This window comes from Hibiscus syriacus, unplaced genomic scaffold, assembly GCF_006381635.1.
Source record: "Hibiscus syriacus cultivar Baekdansim isolate YM2019G1 unplaced genomic scaffold, ASM638163v2 tig00111098_pilon, whole genome shotgun sequence".
Classification (NCBI taxonomy): Eukaryota; Viridiplantae; Streptophyta; class Magnoliopsida; order Malvales; family Malvaceae; genus Hibiscus; species Hibiscus syriacus.
Genome location: NW_024062983.1, coordinates 213,670 through 232,559, shown reverse-complemented (window position 1 = coordinate 232,559; position 18,890 = coordinate 213,670). Strand labels below are relative to the sequence as shown.

Below are 18,890 nucleotides of genomic sequence, written 5' to 3'. Positions count from 1 at the left end.
AGACAGTACGGAGCACGTTAGTTTGTCCCAGCAACATGCGGGTTGGCTAGGTCAGAGTTTGAGTATCACGGCGACAGCTATAAGAAGATGATCAAAGAAGCAGCCGATTCGTGGAGGAAAGTATTCCGGATGGATGTTGTAGCTGCCAGAAGCATGCTCACTCCGGATTATGTGGAGTGGCGAAGATTAAGAAAGAATGACAACATCCCTGTGCCAGACTGTGATGACACCCGGACCATGGAAGAACATCTCATGCATGTCCCTTCTGAACTCGAGATAGCCAAGACCGAGTTTGAAACCGTGAATAATGAGCTGAAGCAAAGGATAAAGGAACTTGAAGCTGAACGTTATCAGTGGAAGCTTGATGCTGACTCTCAGAAAGATCGGGCAGAAAAATTGGAAAAAGAACAAAAAAGAGTCCGTTTTGAGCTCGAAGACTTGAGAAAGGGGTATCAAGATAAGGTCAAGGATAACTCCAAGTTGAAAGTAACCTCTGAATACTGGAAAGACGAAGCTCATAGCCTGAAAAGGAAGTTTGAGGGGCCTGATGAGAAAGCTTGGAGGGAACAGATGAAGACTGCCCAAAGACGCTTGGCAGATAGTCAATATCAGAACCAGCGCTTGAGAGTTCGGATAGCTGACTTAGAAAAACGACATGAGAAAGATGGCAAGACAATAGCTGAGTTAGAAGCTATTGTAGATGGGTTCAAGAGGCAAGCAAACGAGCTTCAGATGGTGCCCTTCGACGGAGGATTACAATGGCGTTTCCGTTGGGAACAAGCACAGCGAAGGGTGAGGGCCCGAGACGCAACCATCCGAGATTTCCTGGATCAAGTGCAAAAAGCAGCCCGTCATCTTCACGGCCTAGCAAGGGAAGCTGGTGTGGTTCGACAAGGCATTCTACCAGTGACAGAGGAAGGCAGAAGACTTGTCAACCTACTGGAAGCTGTTCGGGGTCTAGAGGACTTAGTCCGAATGTACCTTTAATCTGTTTTTATGTCTCTTAAAATATAAGACATTTTTGTCTGAACAAGGGTTATTTATAATAATGAACACTTTTCTGGATCAATGCCTCCAATTGCATACATCATGCATTGCATTTCTTGCATTTTATATTTCATGTCTGTTTATTTTATGTTTTTCCATGTTTTTACATTCGTATTAACTAACAGAACATGTCTCAGACACCGAGCTTACCACCACAAGCATCAGATACACATCACCCACACAATACTCGATCAAAAAAGAGACAAATGGAAGCCAGAATGGAGAAAATAGAAGAGCACATGGCAAGACTTCAAAAGGAACTAGAAGATAAGATGGCTCAGAACAGTGAAAGTACTCTTGAGTCCATCAAGAAAAATCAGGAGTCCTTGGTCGACCAAATCGTAGCCAAGTTGTCAGGTCTACAGCAAGCTAGTGCATCAGGGGGCATCTCTTCCGAGGGGGTGGCCATACCACCAACCCCGCAAGTGGTTCTCTCACCCAGAATATTACCCGGGGACGCATCTGCTACTAAAGGGAAAGCAATACTACCCGGGGACTCATTCGCTACCAAAGCGAAAGTTGCACCTGCTGTGAAGATACAAACTTCTACAATCATCCCTGATGATCATCCGAATGATTATCATGTCCCAGACTTTGACGAGGAAGATAAAGCTAAAAAGATGGAAGAAAAGATAAAAATATTAGAAGATCAAATAAAGATGGTCCAGGGAGACCATGATTATTATGGAGTGGACGCAATGGAGCTGAGCCTAGTTCCAGACTTGGTGCTTCCACCAAAGTTCAAAGTTCCTGAGTTTAAGAAGTTCGACGGGAACAGTTGCCCTTCAACCCATATTACTATGTTCTGTCGAAAGATGACAGGATATGGCGGGAATGACCAACTCCTGATCCATTGTTTTCAAGAGAGCATGTCCGGTTCAGCTATTCGGTGGTACAACCAGCTTAGCCGAACTCATATCAAGACGTGGAAAGACTTAGCCAAGTCTTTCTTGGAGCAGTATAAGCATATCAACGATATGAGACCAGACCGGGTCATGTTACAAAGCCTAGAGAAGAAACACAATGAGAGTTTCCGACAGTACGCATAGAGATGGAGGGATTTATCTGTGCAAGTTCATCCACCCTTGGATGAAAAGGAAACAAGAAAGTTGTTTGTACAGACCTTGAAGGCACCTTACTTCGGGCACTTGGTAGCAATCACGTCGGGAAGTTTCTCAGATTTAGTCATGGCCGGTAAAATGATCGAGTTGGCCATTAAACAAGGAAAGATTGAGGGAGGAGACTCCAGTAAAAAACCTCCCCTGAAGAACAAAGAGCGAGAGATCAACAATGTAAACACCCACAGTGTCAGCAAGGGGGTTACGATCTCAAGCTCAAATTCCACAGCAGCTGTACCATCCGGTACTTCTAGACAGAACCAGAGAGAACCAAGAAGAGAAAGGGAAAGGGAACAGTTTGACCCCATTCCCATGACGTATAAAGAATTATACCAATAGCTCCTCGACACTCATGCAGTGTCGCCTTATCCTATGAATCCAATAAATCCCCCTTACCCGAAATGGTATGACGAGAGCGCCCACTGTGAATACCATGACGGTGTGCAGGGCATTCGATTGAAAGTTGTCTCGCATTCAAGAGACTTGTGCAACGAATGCGTAACAAGAATTGGATCACTTTTAACTCCGGAGCACCAAACGTCGCCCAGAATCCCTTGCCCAATCATCAGGAAACATGAATCAATGTCGTTACTACCGAAGGGGGAAGGAAGGTTAAATCGAGTGTTTCAGAGATCAAATCTCCTTTGGCTTGGGTATGGAGCCAAATGGTGAAGGCAGGGCTTCTTGCACCATATCCAGATACGACAGAAAATGAAGATGGCAACCATTGTTATTACCACAACGAAGAAGGACATAAAGTACAAGATTGCCCAGAGTTCAGATCGTTAGTCCAACTCATGATAAACCAGAAAGAGCTGGAGTTTTACGAAGAAATTCTAGATTCTTTGGAAGCAGATGTTTGTGCCACCGGAGAATCATCAGATAGAAAATTTTGTAGGGGTAGTCCTTTGATAATTACCCCTAAGGCAAGCATGACAGTAACAACACCAGCCAAAGTGGTAATCTCCGCACCTCGGCCTTTTCAATATAAGGACAATCGGCAAGTGCCATGGAAATACGAGTGTCAGGTGAGTACTTCCGGAGGAGGTAATAGTAAAGTGGGGCAGAGACCACTGGAGCCGTTCAAAGAAGATGTGCTAGTCGTCAATGAACCTATAAAGGAGGAAGAAGCTAAAGAGTTCCTCAAGATCTTGAAGCACAGCGAGTACAACATTGTAGAACAGCTCCACAACTTACCTACACGTACTTCAATGCTAGCACTATTTTTAAGTTCGGAAGCACACCGAGAAGCGTTGTTGAATGTCCTTAATCAAACGTTTGTGCCACAAGACATACCGGTCAGCAAGATGGATCGACTGGTGAACAATATTCAAGCTGATAATCTCATCTCGTTTTCAGATGATGAGATTCCATCAGGAGGAAGAGGCCGAACAAAGGCGTTACACATTACTACCTACTGTAAGGGGCACGCTTTACCAAGTGTCTTAATCGATAATGGTTCAGCCCTGAACGTGATGCCTTCGATTACATTGAAGAGGCTACCAATAGATACCTCTCGTATGAGAGCTTGTCAGAATGTGGTCCGAGCATTTGATGGGACCAAAAGAGAGGTAATCGGAAAGATTGAGGTACCATTGACCATCGGACCAGCCACCTATGATGTTGAGTTCCTTGTGATGGATATCATGCCGTCCTATAGTTGTCTTTTGGGAAGGCCGTGGATTCATCAAGCAGGTGCAGTACCCTCCACGTTGCACCAGAAAGTTAAATTTGTCATTGACGGGGCCTTAGTAATCATCAACGCTGAGGAAGATATCGTGGCAAGCGTGACCACGGAGGCTCCATACATCGAAGTAGACGAGGAAGCAGTAGAATGTTCATTCCGCTCCTTGGAGTTTGTGAATGCCACATTCGTGGCGGAAGGAAAGAGAATCCCAAGACCTCGACTCTCCAAATACACAAGGATGGAGATCAAGCAAACCCTGGGCCAAGGCGCCAGAACCGGGAAAGGTTTTGGGAAATATTTGCAAGGGATGATCAATCCTGTCCTTCCAATCTCAAAATTAGACCAATTTGGGCTCAGTTTTCAGCCCAGTTATCATGAAAAGAGAAAGGAGATCCAAAAGAACCGGGAGAGAAGGTTGGCCAGATTGACTGGAAACGAACTCCAATGGAAGCCTATGACATTCCCGCCGCTCTTCAAAACATTCAAGTCAGGTGGTTATGTGTTTGAGACCACCATATCCGAGTTAGAAACGGCTCTGGAAGATCTGAACGTTAATGCCGTGACCACAGAAGATGTTGACAACGGAGATGGATCCAGGATATGCCCTCTGCCACATGGGTTTGTACCTAGCAGTTGGTCGGTGGAGGAACTACCTGTGGTTTACAAGAATCTTTCAGAGTAATATTCGAACTATTCCTATTTGCCTATACCCGGGGCAATAGGTGATCTTTTGTAAGGGTAAATAAACATTTGGTTTAAGTTTAATAAAAGATGCATTTTTCTTTTCCAAGGCAAACAAACCTTTCTTTTATTTTTGAATTCATTCTCTATCTCCTTCATTCCAGTACTTCATTTCCAGTTACTCTCAAAGTTAATTCTTGACCATTCCGTGTGGGATATTATCCTCTCACACATGCATATCTTCTTCCTTTCAGGTTCCCAGATAACGATAATGTGGGCACTGATGATCCTGATCCAGAAGTGGATTTCGAATCAACCATTTGTCTTGGGGAATTTGAGGAATGCAATAATGAAGAGGAGTACAACTTGCCTACCGAATTGTTGAGAATGATAGAAAGAGAAGAAAAGCAAATACTGCCACATGAGGAGGCGATCAAAATCATAAATTTGGGCACTGAGGAAGATCGAAAGGAGGTTAAAATCGGCACAACTCTTTCAACTGAAGCAAGAAAAAACCTGATAGTCTTACTTCAGGAGTACGGAGATGTGTTTGCTTGGTCGTATCAAGACATGCCGGGATTAGACACAGATATGGTAGTTCACAAACTGCCTATCAAACCAGAATTCAAACCTGTGCAGCAAAAACTGAGAAGAATGCGACCAGAAATGCTCCTTAAGATCAAGGAAGAAGTCAAGAAGCAATTTGATGCCGGTTTTCTCCAAGTAGCCAAATACCCGGAGTGGGTGGCCAACATAGTGCCTGTGCCGAAGAAGGACGGGAAAGTACGCATGTGTGTCGATTACCGGGACCTTAACAAGGCAAGTCCCAAGGATAACTTTCCTCTGCCACACATAGACACTCTGGTGGACAATACGGCCGGGAACGCCTACTTTTCATTCATGGATGGATTTTCGGGGTACAATCAGATCAAGATGCATCCCGAAGACATGGAGAAGACCACTTTTATCACAATGTGGGGAACTTTCTGTTACAAAGTGATGCCTTTCAGATTAAAGAATGCTGGGGCAACATATCAGAGAGCTATGGTGACCCTGTTCCACGACATGATGCACAAAGAAATCGAGGTTTATGTCGACGACATGATTGTCAAGGCACAGACCGAGAATGAACATGTCAAGAATCTGAGGAAGCTCTTCCAGAGATTGAGAAAGTTCCAACTGAGACTAAACCCTAGCAAGTGTACCTTCGGGGTAACATCTAGGAAACTATTAGGCTTTATAGTCAGCAGGAGAGGCATACAGGTCGATCCTGATAAGGTTAAGGCTATCCAGAATCTACCTCCACCACGAACCCAAAAAGAAGTCCGAGGTTTTCTGGGCAGACTAAACTACATAGCTCGGTTCATCTCTCAGTTAACAGACAAATGTGACCCCATCTACTACTTAAGCAAGAAGTTCACCGATTGCGAGGTCTGATATCCTCCTATTGAGAAGGTTTGTTGTGCCCTGGTATGGGCTACAAAAAGACTTCGACAATACATGTTGTATCACACCACTTGGCTGATTTCCAAGTTAGACCCACTAAAATACATGATGGGTGTACCTGCTCTATCCGGAAGGTTAGCCCGATGGCAGATGCTTTTGTCTGAATTTGACATCGAATATGTGAGCCAAAAAGCGGTAAAAGGCAGCTCCATATCCGATTTTTTGGTAAGCAGAACTGATGAGAGCTATGAGCCGCTGGACTTTGATTTCCCAGACGAAGACTTAATGGCCATATCTTTAGAGGAAGCAAGCATTTCAACGGACAGTTCCTGGAGAATGCACTTTGATGGGGCATCAAATGCACTAGGACATGGCATCGGGGCAATCCTAGTCTCCCCAGAAGGGAGTCACTACCCATTTACCAGCAGACTGAACTTTGATTGTACCAATAACATGGCAGAATATGAAGCATGTGTCTTGGGAATTCGGGCTGCACTGGGGCAAAATATAAAGACTTTGCAGGTGTATGGAGACTCAGCCTTAGTAATCTATCAGCTCCGAGGAGAGTGGGAAACCAAGGATATAAAGCTGTTAGAGTACCGAAAACTAGTGTTGGATCTGCTCGAAGAGTTCGACGAAGTCACCTTCCACTACGTGCCTAGATAAGAAAATCAGATGGCTGACGCTTTAGCTACATTGGCAGCCGCATTCAGGGCTGGTGGGGAGTCTGAAATGATGCCAATCAACATGCAGTCGTATGAGTACCCAGCTCATTGTTACCAAATTGAAGAAGTGAAAGACACAAAGCTTTGGTATTACGACATTCTGCAGTATATCAAGCATCGGAGTTATCCAGAAAAAGCCACCGAAACCGATAAGAGAACCCTTAGAAGGTTGGCAGCGGGATACGTCCTTGACGGAGAGGTTTTATACAAGAAAATCCATAATCAAGTTCTATTAAGGTGCGTCGATGCTGAAGAGGCAAAAATGATAGTGGAAGAAGTACATGATGGAGTTTGTGGAGCACATGCAAATGGGCATATGATGTCAAGACAAATAATGAGATGCGGATATTTTTGGTCCACACTGGAAAGTGATTGCATCAACTATGCCAGAAGATGTCATAAATGTCAGATTTATGGAGACAAGATAAATGTTCCACCTCATCCGCTTCAGGTAATGACGTCACCATGGCCTTTCTCTGTGTGGGGCATGGACGTTATTGGGCAAATCCATCCGAAGGCTTCGAATGGTCACCGTTTCATTCTCGTAGCAATTGACTATTTCACGAAATGGGTAGAGGCTGCGTCATACGCCAGTGTCACTCAATCCACTATTTGCAAGTTTCTGAAGAAAGAAATTATATGTCGGTATGGTCTACCTGAAAGGATTATCACCGATAACGCAACAAACTTGAACAACAAGATGATGAGTGCTGCTTGCGAACAGTTCAACATAAAACATCACAATTCCACTGCTTACAGACCAAAGATGAACGGAGCAGTAGAAGCAGCAAACAAAAATATTAAGAAGATAGTGGAGAAAACAACTGAAACTTACAAAGACTGGCATGAGAAGTTGGCTTTTGCTTTGTTCGCTTATCGAACCTCGGTACGAACTTCGACTGGGGCAACTCCATTTTCATTAGCCTATGGAATGGAAGCGGTGCTACCCATTGAAGTCGAGATTCCGTCCCTCAGGGTCTTGTCAGAAGTTAAACTGGATGATGCAGAGTGGGCACAATCCAGATATGATCAGCTTAATCTGATAGATGAAAAAAGACTGAAAGCCATTCATCACGGTCAAATCTATCAGAAACGAATGATCCGAGCACATGACAAAAAGGTGCGCCCAAGAATATTCCGCGAGGGAGATCTGGTGCTAAAAAGAATTTGGCCAGTCCAGAAAGATGTCCGAGGAAAATGGACGCCAAATTGGGAAGGACCTTACGTCGTGAAAAAGGCTTTCTCCGGAGGAGCCCTCGTCCTAGCTGAAATGGACAGACCTGAACTGCCACATCCCATCAACTCGAACGCAGTCAAGAAATACTTTACTTAGGATGAAAACCCGAGAGGGCGTCCTAAGTTGAAAAAAAAAAGGAAAGAAAAGAACGTTTAGGGTGAAAACCCGAAAGGGCGCCCTAAATTGAGAAAAGAAAAAGAGGAAAAAAGAACAAAAGAAGAGAAAATAAGGTGGGTTCAAGATGAAAACCCGCAAAGGGCGTCTTGCAACCAAGGATGAGTCCAAGTTGAAAACCCGGCAAAGGCGATTTGGATATTAATAGTGGAAACATCCCGGCACAGGAATCTTCTACAAACTCAATAAATCGGAGAAATGTCGCACTCTCCCGAACGTTGTCGCATTTTCAAAAACCCTTTGGCAAAGGCTGCATTCAAGGTCACCAAACGACTTTTCAGCTCAGAAGTGCCCACATTATCGAGATCTAAGACGTTCATTTACACATCATCGTGTATTCGTTTTCTAGAATGTTTGCCATATATTATTTGTTCTTCTCCTCCTTTATGAATAAAGATCATCTTTCCTTTCGAGCATCTTGAATTAGATTTAAACCTAATGGTTTATTTATTTTTTATGAAAGATAATCGCATATTACTGTACAAAGATTCATTGAAAAGTACAGGTACCCAAAAGCCGATCAAGGCTCATGCGCATGTTTGAGATAGTTGAGAAGCATCTTCAAAAAAAAATCATCAAACATTTGAAGAATTCAAGATCAGAGATTGGAACTTCAAGCTTTCAAAATCAAGAGTCAACAACGACAGGCCACCGGAGATCGAGATTACTCTCCAGAGCTCAGAATAACATATGTTGCATACGCATTTTAGGCATACCTAAGAGCATGACATCCATAACATCACATATATGCATATCTTTGCAGGTTTTACCCATAGCCAATTTCAACTTCACAACGAAGGATATTGGACTCCAGACAACGCAAGTTCAATTTCACGACGAAGGGACCGCTGGTTGTCACCAAACATTTCTCCAATTCAGAGCCAATTTCAAAACGAAAGATATTGGACTCCAGATAACGCAAGTTCAACTTCACGACGAAGGGACCGCTGGTTGTCATCAAACATTTCTCCAATTTAGAGCAAATTTCAACTTCACAACGAAGGATATTGGACTCCAGACAACGCAAGTTCAACTTCACGACGAAGGGACCGCTGGTTGTCATCAAACATTTCTCCAATTTAGAGCCAATTTCAACTTCACAACGAAGGATATTGGACTCCAGACAACGCAAGTTCAACTTCACGACGAAGGGACCGCTGGTTGTCAACAAAATTTCCCAGTTTAAAGACAGCACAAGTTCAACTTCACAACGAATGGGCCGCTGGCTGTCAACAAACAATTTCCCAATCCAATTTCAACTTCACAGAAAATGATATTGGACTCGAGACAGCTCAAGTTCAACTTCACAACGAAGGGGCCGCTGACTGTCAACAAACAATTTCCCGAGCCAATTTCAACTTCACAGCGAAGGATATTGGACTCGAGACAACACAAGTTCAACTTCACGACGAAGGGACCGTTGGTTGTCAACAAAAATTTCCCAGTTTAAGATAGCACAAGTTCAACTTCACAACGAAGGGGCCGCTGGCTGTCAACAAACAACTTCCCAATTTCAGAGCCAATTTCAACTTCACAGCGAAGGATATTGGACTCGAGACAACGCAAGTTCAACTTCACAACGAAGGGGCCGCTGGTTGTCAACAAACACTTTCCAAGTTTCAGAGTCAATTTCAACTTCACAGCGAAGGATATTGGCCTCGAAGCAACACAACTTGCATTGGATTTCAACCTCACGAAGGGGGATATCCAATTCTCAGGCTCAACTTCACGACGAAGGAGCCATATGCAATTCCAACTTCACAAACAGAATGACCCAACTTCACGACGAAGGAGTCATCTGTAACACCCCAACACCAAAGTCTTCAGGTCAAGTTTCACCTTCTCGACGAAGTATCTTGAGCCAGAAGACGATTCAGAGGCCACTTGCCAACAACTCTGAGTTTGATTTCAACTTCACGACGAAGGATTTCGTACTCAGAATTTTCCTAGTTTTGACTCAACCTCACGACGAGGGAGTCATTTCGTATTGACAAACCAGCTCTACGACAGAGGATGTTCGACCTTGTTAAAATTTGTGTCTTTTAATCTTTGCTCCATTTTCGTTACACGATAATGAGCAAAGAGGGGCAGCTGAAGACACCAAATTTTGACCAATTAATATTGTTATATAGTATATACAATAATGTTTACATCAGATTGGTAGCCCAGCAGTGACTAGTAACACGTGGCCCAACAATGGCCCGAAGTGAAGCACTTGAACCGGTCTGCTTGTATTTCCATCTGAACCGGGTCCAAATTGAACCGTTGAACTAGGGTTTGGAAACCCTAGTTCCTTCTCTCTTTATCTCCTGACTGAGCGCCGCAGCCCCAACCTTCCAAAGGTCCCACGACCAAATTCCTTGATCAACAGCCCCCACGAGTCTTCGCCACACACGCCTCTATCCCATGCTTCTTGGCAACAGACCACCATCGTGGATGTTTAGGACACCAAAATAGCAAATAACAAGTGTTTTAGTCCAAACAAACCTCTGAAAATTCGGAACTAGAGATAGCATTATTATGTGTATAAATACCCATGTAATCAATGATATCAGGGGGGAGGACACGACTTGTACACAAACACCACAAATCTACAGCAAATATAGAGAAACAAGCCGAATCTTTGTACAACGTTTGAAAAGAAATAAAGGTAGCGTTTTTTACCTTATTTTGTTCGTTCTTGGTTACTTGCATGCGTAGTTACTTGCATTTTGTGCTTGAAAACCCCAAAGAAAAACGTTTTGGCCGATGACAGAGGGGTGGATCTTTTGAACTTTCGATCTTCGATCTACACCCGGAGGCTTGTTTTCCTCAAAAACTATTCGGAAATTCAAAGTGGGGAAGGGAAAAGCTCTTAAAAAAATGAAATGTTTTTTGGATTTGCCGCCGATGAACGGCGGCCGTCGCCGTTGAACGGCGACGGCGAGGCGGAGCAAGGGTGGCCGGATTCTGGGCTGCTCATCATGTTCATCAGTTTGATGAACAAATCAGAGAAAATAAGAAAATGGGGGGGGTTCGGCTGATGAGGAGAGAACAAATGAAGTTTTCTTAAAAATTTTAAGTTATATACTCGGCCCACGAAGACCCGCGTGACCCGACCCGCAACAGCCTATACCCGCGTGTTTTTTGAAATGGGGTAAACTGCGCCTTTTGACCCTACCATTTCCATAACTTCTATTTTAGTCCCCAAATCCGATTCTTAAATTCGATTTCCTTTTGATTTCGACCCTGAATTAAGATTTTCTTTTAATTTAGTCCTTTTCGGGATTTTAATTCTAATTTTTTATTTATATATTTTATAGTATTATTAGTTTTTTTATTTTATTTTTACATATATGTGTTATTAGTATTTTATTATTTATTTTATTTATTTATTATATATATCTATATGCATGTATATATTGTATTTTTTTTACAAGTTAATATTTATATAAATATATATATATATATTTTTTATCTTCTTTCCCTCGATTTATTTTACTTTTATTTTTATGTTTATTTCTTGTTATTTAATTTTTTTTGTCGTATTTTATTTATTTACATTTGTTTCTTTATTTATGTTATTCTCTTTCGTCTTTATTTTTTCATTTCAGTTTTATTATCTCAATGTTGGTCATGTCGTTTGCTTTTTGTCCTTATTTTATATGTTGTTAGTTTTTTTCTTTATTTTATTTTCAATTTATTTTCGTCACCTTTATTTTTCTAACGTTTTTCCTTGATTCCGTAAGAGTACGATTTCAAAAAACAGTTAAAGGTAAGTTTTGGATCGTTATTTTAACTTTTAATTTAAATTTACAATTTTCTTAGTTAAGACAACTGGAAATTATGTAGTACCGAAAGGGCAGTTCAAGGGTGCTAACCCTTCCTTGACTGTAACCGACTCCCGAATCCGACACATCTTTGGTAAGACACAGATCAGGTAAATTATAAGGTATCCGGTCAACCCATTTATTTTTAAATAAATGATCGGTGGTGACTCCAATCCGTTTAATCCAAGTCGAAGCCCAATTCCGGGGCCCAACCGAAAGACGATTGCGACATATATATATATATATATATATATATACGTTTACTGTATTTTGCAACTTTACAGCTGTGATGGGATAACCGGCATTTGGTAAATGTAGTTGAAGAGGAACCATACCCGAGGCCTTATAGGGTAATGGAGGGGTTCATATTTCAACTATCTTGTGGCTAAAAGTGACCCCATATCATTTGAATGAGAAACAGGCTGTTTCCATTGCCATTTGTTCATCTCAATTATGTCAATGGATGAAATATCATGTTAAAGCTACTCTCCTCTGGATTGTCCAATATCGGGTAGGAAACTAGACCTATAAGTCTATAACCTTTAGACCCCCAATCACATGATATGGTCTCATGTTTAACTCACTTCAGCACGATAAGAAGTGATTTAAGAGTTTGGGATGAAAATGACAGCCATTAACCAACAGGTTACGGATCAGGCAGCCACCACCCCCACATGCAAATTCAAAGTCATTTTCCGTCCAAAAAAGACAACAAATGCAATCTTGTAAGATTGGTTGAAAGCTTTGTTTCGGAGAAGAGAGTGGAATATAATCCATGCAAGGCCATTTTACGCTGATTAACAACAGTTTCTATACAAGTATTTAGAACCATCTCTTTGAAATCGTGGTACTACGTCGGTCTTGCTCAAATGCCAAATACAGAAAAGTCAGAGTTCGAACACATTGATTTAGCCTGAATCAAACACCCAACTCGGCGTCTAAAAGACGGTGACGTTTTTAACCCGTTTTGTTCATCGTTTTCAATCAGTTTACTTGCAAGTGTCGACGTCTCCCACTTCTACTCCACCATTACATGTTTATTATTAGACTCCGTAATACCTTAACACGATTATGAGCAAAACAATGAGTACTCTAAATCTTTGATTGAATTTAGTGTTACCATAATTTTATTTAAATTTATTATATGATGTCTTTTTAAACAAACTTCATTATTTGACATCCACGGGTAAAATCCTACCAAAATGGCATTTTATAATGGGTAAAAATTAATAAGACCGATTGAAATAAAAATGCTTTAGATACTGAGCACAATGATACAAAATACTGAAATAGCCTAATTCAATTTCACCATAGCAAACTGGTAAATTTTACATTTCTACTAGTAATCTAACATTATAAGAATCGAACGTCCATAACATCCAAGGGAAATGTATAATCCCCACGAAATTTGTATTACAATTCTTGTAATGCTGGGACTGTTAAAAAGGAGAATATACCAGAGACCGTTAAGAGAGAGAGAAACAAGGCCAAAAATACCAATGGAAATCAAAATGATATTAATAAAACCATGGAAGAAGCTCCTCGTATTTTGGCATTTTGCACTTTTACTTTTCAACCATGGACTGAGCTGTTCCATCCCACGCTAGAGAAAAATTACCAGGTGGAAAAATTCACAACATTGATGGCCAAGGATCCTCTGAAATCATCATCAACGCCAGGACGAAACTGTGAGTAGAGGCACCTCTTTCCAAGCTAATGACAGAAACCCAGGATGGGATTCAATTAATGAATAGGAGGAGTTGTAATTATAATTCCACAGCAGGATCTTCGCTTGACTTCTCGCGTAGTGGCTAAGGGTCACTGCTTCAAAACCTGCACTTTCCACTAAACCCTTCCATTGTTCTTTATCTTCCATCCGCTCCCGTTGGTTTCCGGCTTCGTCCGCTCCAATAATCCCCGCTATTTTCCGACCCAGTAACAGTCTTTCAACTTGTATTCTCTCGGGTGATTCGCGAGGCAAGTTCGGTTCCAATGATTCGAACACGGCCGAGTAATATCGCAGAGCATTCTTGAACCGGTTCAGGAACCCAACTCGATTTAAACTCGCTTCGTACTCGCCCAATGTAACGATTTTGGGGTTTAAAGATTTAACCAGACGGAGAGTTTCCTCTACAGCGACCGTTGTAGCATCTAACAAATTATACAATTGAAGCATGAAATTTACAGTCAGTACCTCATCCTCGTCAACCCGAAAACTAAACTTGTTGAGTTCCTTAATCGGAGTTAGAATCGGTTCGAATTCGAAATTCAAATCTAGAAGCTTCGCAAAGTCACGTAGACGGATACCGGTAGCATAAAGGGAAGGAGCCGGAGATGATCCCAAAATAGGAGAAGGTATACCGGAAATACGTATCCGGGTAGGCTTTCCAGCCGACCTGGTGGCTAAGGCTTGCAAAAGAGCAGCCCATTGAACTCCTTGGACAATCCCAAAGTCCACTATGTGAATCTTGCTTGCCAGCTCCGTTGCTTCGAGAATTGCTTGATTTGCCGTTAAGTGAGAAAATTTCGAGTAAGGGCACGCGTCGTTCAATACTTTGTAAGAGAGAGTGAAGTCTTCAGACGTCGTTTCCAGCAGATTCAGTCTTTTATCTGCTCGAACACAGACTCTTCTATAGAGAGCTTCGGTAAAGTAAAAAGCCACTCTTTGAGTTGGATCTCCGCATTCTGACACTGATTCCCTGAGTCCCTCCAGTGATTTAATCGCTCGTTCAGGTTCGGAGTCAGCGAGTTTAGCACAGTCGAGTAAAGCTTTTAAAAGCGGGGGAACTGACTCGATCTCGGGTGAATCAACTGAGACCCCTGCGGCGTCGTTTCTGAGTGGGGACTGGCTCGGGGGGCTGCTTGCTTTGGCTTCTTCAACGGTAACTTGAGGAGCTGGAGGTGGAGGAGATGGGGACCACGTAGGTAGCTGAGGCTGATGTTGAAGAAGAGAGCTAAGATTTTTCTCTGCCTCGGCTGAGAAAATCACTCGATTCAGATCAGATGGCGTAGGACACGCAACGCTGAGACGATTGGGGGAAGCACTAAATGGATCGGCACCGTAAAGACCGAAATCAGCATCGTTTGGCCAGGCTTCACAACCAGACTGCAGATTCGAACTATCCGTTGAATCCCCACCGTTCATTAAGCAATCCATCCACTCGTCGGTGTCAAACTCACCACCCGAGCCACCACCAAAATCCGGGAGCCGAAATCCACTTGGATTATGATGGCCAGTGTTAGGGAACTGAAACACTTCTCCGGTCTCTCCCTGAAACAGGTCAGAAAAACCCGGACTCGGAAACCCGTTCCCGAGACCGGGCGAGCTAGAAACTCCGTGGTGACTCCAAGGGTTTAAACCAACGGGACTCAGACCAAGAAGCTGTTGTTGCTGATGATGGTCTTGCTCTTGTTGCTGTTCTTTCTGTTTTTGCTGCTTTATAACTTGTTGAGCGATTGCCATTAAGTTTCCACTATCCGCACGCATATATGCCATTCTCCGGCCAAACTTAGACGGAAAATCTTGCGAACTGCACCAACATTACACCCACAACAAACAAAAGATCAGTAAAAGAGTGAGTTTTTTCCCCACTTTTAAAGCATAAAAGAAGAGGGAGAAGAAAGAGAGTATGTACAAAGTTGTAGGCCCGAGAGTAACTGAATCAGAAGCTCTACAGACTTGGATTTTGCTTGAGCTAAGGAGAGAAAGAAGGAAAGCAATCTGTGTAAGTGTAGCTTTAAAGAACGATACCTAAACCAGCAGCAACAGTACGAGAGGTGAATAAAATCACTCCCAAGTGAATAAGTGGGTCCTTATGCCATGAGCAGCTACGGAGTATGAATAAGGACGAGTGAGCCCCACTTTAATTTTGCAGAAAAACAAATCAATTAAGAGAAAGAATATAAAACTTAATTTTATATTTTCTTAGAAAAGTAGCGTTTTTCACCACTGTACCAAAAAATTTTCAACGCGTTCTATAATTCTATCGTATGAAATCGGTTATACTGTCAGCAGCTGATCAACTATTGCAGGCTTGCAGTTGTGCACCAGCGATGACTCTCTCTCTCTACTAATTTTTCCCGGTCGACGTGTAAATGACGTGGCCCCAATCCAACCGCGGGACCCACTTAAGTTAATTTAACAATCAGAAAATGAAAAATGGGCCTACACAGCCCTCCCGTCATTTCATTTAAACAATCTCTCTCTCCCGCTCTGTCCGGGTCCGCCATCGAAATTTGGGGGTTCCAAACGGGACCCACCATACCCCCTACCGTCCTTTTTGTCACGATTATCTTATACGGCGCATCGGTGAGAAGTTCTCAAACGCAAATCAACGGGATAAATATCAGGCCCCTGAATCCTGGTTGGCTGCCATTTCGGAGCACCGCAGTCCGCAAACGCAAATCATCCGGATAAATTTACATTGAACGTCTAGACCTGTAAATAGAGCTGGGTATACGGGCTACCCACTCATGACTGTACAGACTTAAACAGAATGATTTAAAAAGTTCGTAATCATAAATGATCTTGAATTTTAAGACTCGTGGTACATCCATTTAATCCGCGGGCTAAACGGGTTTACCTGTTTATTGTTTATGTTAAAAAAAAAAGAGAAGTCGAGGAGATAGAGAGAAACGACCGAGAATGGAAACAAAAAAATGAGGTTATGGTTCTTAAAATTTTATAACGACGTATATATAATATAAGTTACACAAAACAACGTATTTTAGGGATTTAGGACAATCATGACAAGTTTTAATGTGCTAATCGTGTAATGGCTCCATCCACTTTTAAATTAATGCAATATAATCCTCAAATATAGTTTATTATTTTAATTTTGCACTCCAATTTTATGTATGTTTTTTTATCACTGCGTCAAGTTTTATATATTATTTGCATATTATGTTACTTTACCTTTTTAATTTAATTATTATATTTATACATGGTTTAATACTTTGATTTGTTTTTTTTAAACGTATATGTATATAGTTTTTCTTATGATTAATTATTGGAGTATAATAAACGTTTTATGGCTTATATATATATATATATATATATATATATATATATTGATGGTATTAATTATAAATGATAAATACATATATAAAAAGATTGAAACATTCTTGCTTATGTTATCATATTACGTTACTATATGTATAATTAATACGTTCGAACTTCAAAATTGGATATCATCAAATTAAAACGTGAATTGGGCTTCGGATTTAAGTGCACATAAAACGTGAATTAGACTATGGCTAAAATGCATATAAAACGTGAATTAGGCTAAACGTGAATTGTCTTCCGTAAAACATAAAATAAATTGAAAAAAATAATTAAATTAAGTGGGCTACCCGTGGGTATACCCATTAAACCCACGGGTTTAACGGTCTGGGCTAATAAGCCCGCAATTTAAACGAGTTTTATTTTTTTAGGCCCAAAGCCCGCACGGGCCGCAGATTATACGGGTAGCCCGCAGGCCTTAGCCCATATACCCAGCTCTACCTGTAAACGAGTCGAATGTTCAGCAAATTGTTCGTGAACTATTTGGTGAAAAGTTTGTTTATGTTTGTATATTTATTAAATGAATGAACATGAACAAGATTTTGTGTTCGATTAATTAAATGAACGAACATGAACAGAGGGCTCGTTCATTCATTTACGTTTGTGAACGTTCCGTAATATATTCGTTCATTTATACTCGTTTATGTTCATTCATTTATGTTCATTTGTTTATTCTCGTTTATGTGCATTCATTTATGTTTAGCCCAAACTCTAGACCCATTTAAAATATTAAAACTCAATAAATTTTAATCCGATTCCCATAAATATTTTAAAATTTAATTAATTTTAAATACAAATAAAAAAATCAAAACAATTAAATATAATATAATCCTAAAATTGTTAGGAAAAAATCTATTTTCATTTATGTTTATTTATGTACATTTATTCTGTTTGTTTACGTTCGTTCGTTTATGTTCGTTAACATTCATTTATTGTGTTTGTTTATTATGTTCTTTTACATCCGTTCGTTTATGTTCGTTCATTTGTGTTCGTTTATCATTTAAATAAACGAACATGAACGAACACGAACAATCTACATTCCTTAACGAACGAACATGAACAAGAAACTTTTTGTTCGTTCATTTGTGTTCGTTTATCATTTAAATGAATGAACATGAACGAACACTAACAAGCTACATTTCTTAATGAACGTACATGAACAAGAATTTTTTTGTTCATTTATGTTCGTGTTCATTCATTTGTTCGGTTAAAATTAAATGAACGAATATGAACATACTCTCGTTCGTGTTTATTCGATTTTTTTACAGGCATATGAACGTGGTATATCAAAATATATCATTAATGTAATATATATAGATCTATATTATTATTTAAATTGTTTTTATTAAAATAATTCAAGAATCATTTCATGGTTTTTTTTAATTAAAAATTTTAAATGATTACTAAATTATATCAAAACAGAATCCGTAGTCAATTCTAATTCTAATATAGATAGGAGCAGTTGACAACTAAATCTAATTTTTTTCCCATTATTTTTGTATTTGCAATAGTGCACAAAAAAAGTTTGGCTCCAAGTTGTTCAAGAATAATGACTTTATTGCGTTTTTTTATCCTTTAACTTAAGATTAATCAATTCTATTTCTTGACGAGATATGAAAGGGAAAAATTATATAATGAATATTAAATTTTATTTTATTTTATAAAATATAAACAATTTTTTTAACTATAATTTGAAAGTGACATATTAATATAAGAAGATAATCTCATTTTTTTCTTAATTATAAATAAATTTTTATTTTTGATAGTTTTTAATATTCTTAGTAACAATTCTAAAAAATATTTTTTTAAAAACATAGAGAAATGTATAATTTATTTTTTAAAATTATATTTTTTTAAATTACGAATTTATGGATTTTTAATTCATAAAAATATTTTATAAATAT

At 40.3% G+C, this 18,890-nt stretch overlaps 1 protein-coding gene across 1 annotated transcript; it reads right to left on the bottom strand.

The window, feature by feature from the left end:
* Nucleotides 1-1,560: 1,560 nt before the first annotated feature.
* LOC120153061 (SCARECROW-LIKE protein 7-like) lies at nucleotides 1,561-15,607 on the bottom strand. The gene is made up of 4 exons (XM_039165077.1): nucleotides 15,560-15,607; nucleotides 13,500-15,454; nucleotides 11,912-11,918; nucleotides 1,561-1,575 (listed from the first exon to the last, which is right to left on the bottom strand). The coding sequence occupies exon 2, from the start codon at nucleotides 15,418-15,420 to the stop codon at nucleotides 13,594-13,596; it is 1,827 nt and encodes a 608-aa protein (XP_039021008.1). The 5' UTR covers nucleotides 15,421-15,454; nucleotides 15,560-15,607; the 3' UTR covers nucleotides 1,561-1,575; nucleotides 11,912-11,918; nucleotides 13,500-13,593.
* Between the last annotated feature and the right edge of the window lie 3,283 nt (nucleotides 15,608-18,890).

Coding starts and splice junctions, on each gene's coding strand:
- LOC120153061 (XM_039165077.1), bottom strand. CDS start 15,420: ATGGCATATATGCGTGCGGATAGTGGAAACTTAATGGCAATCGCTCAA.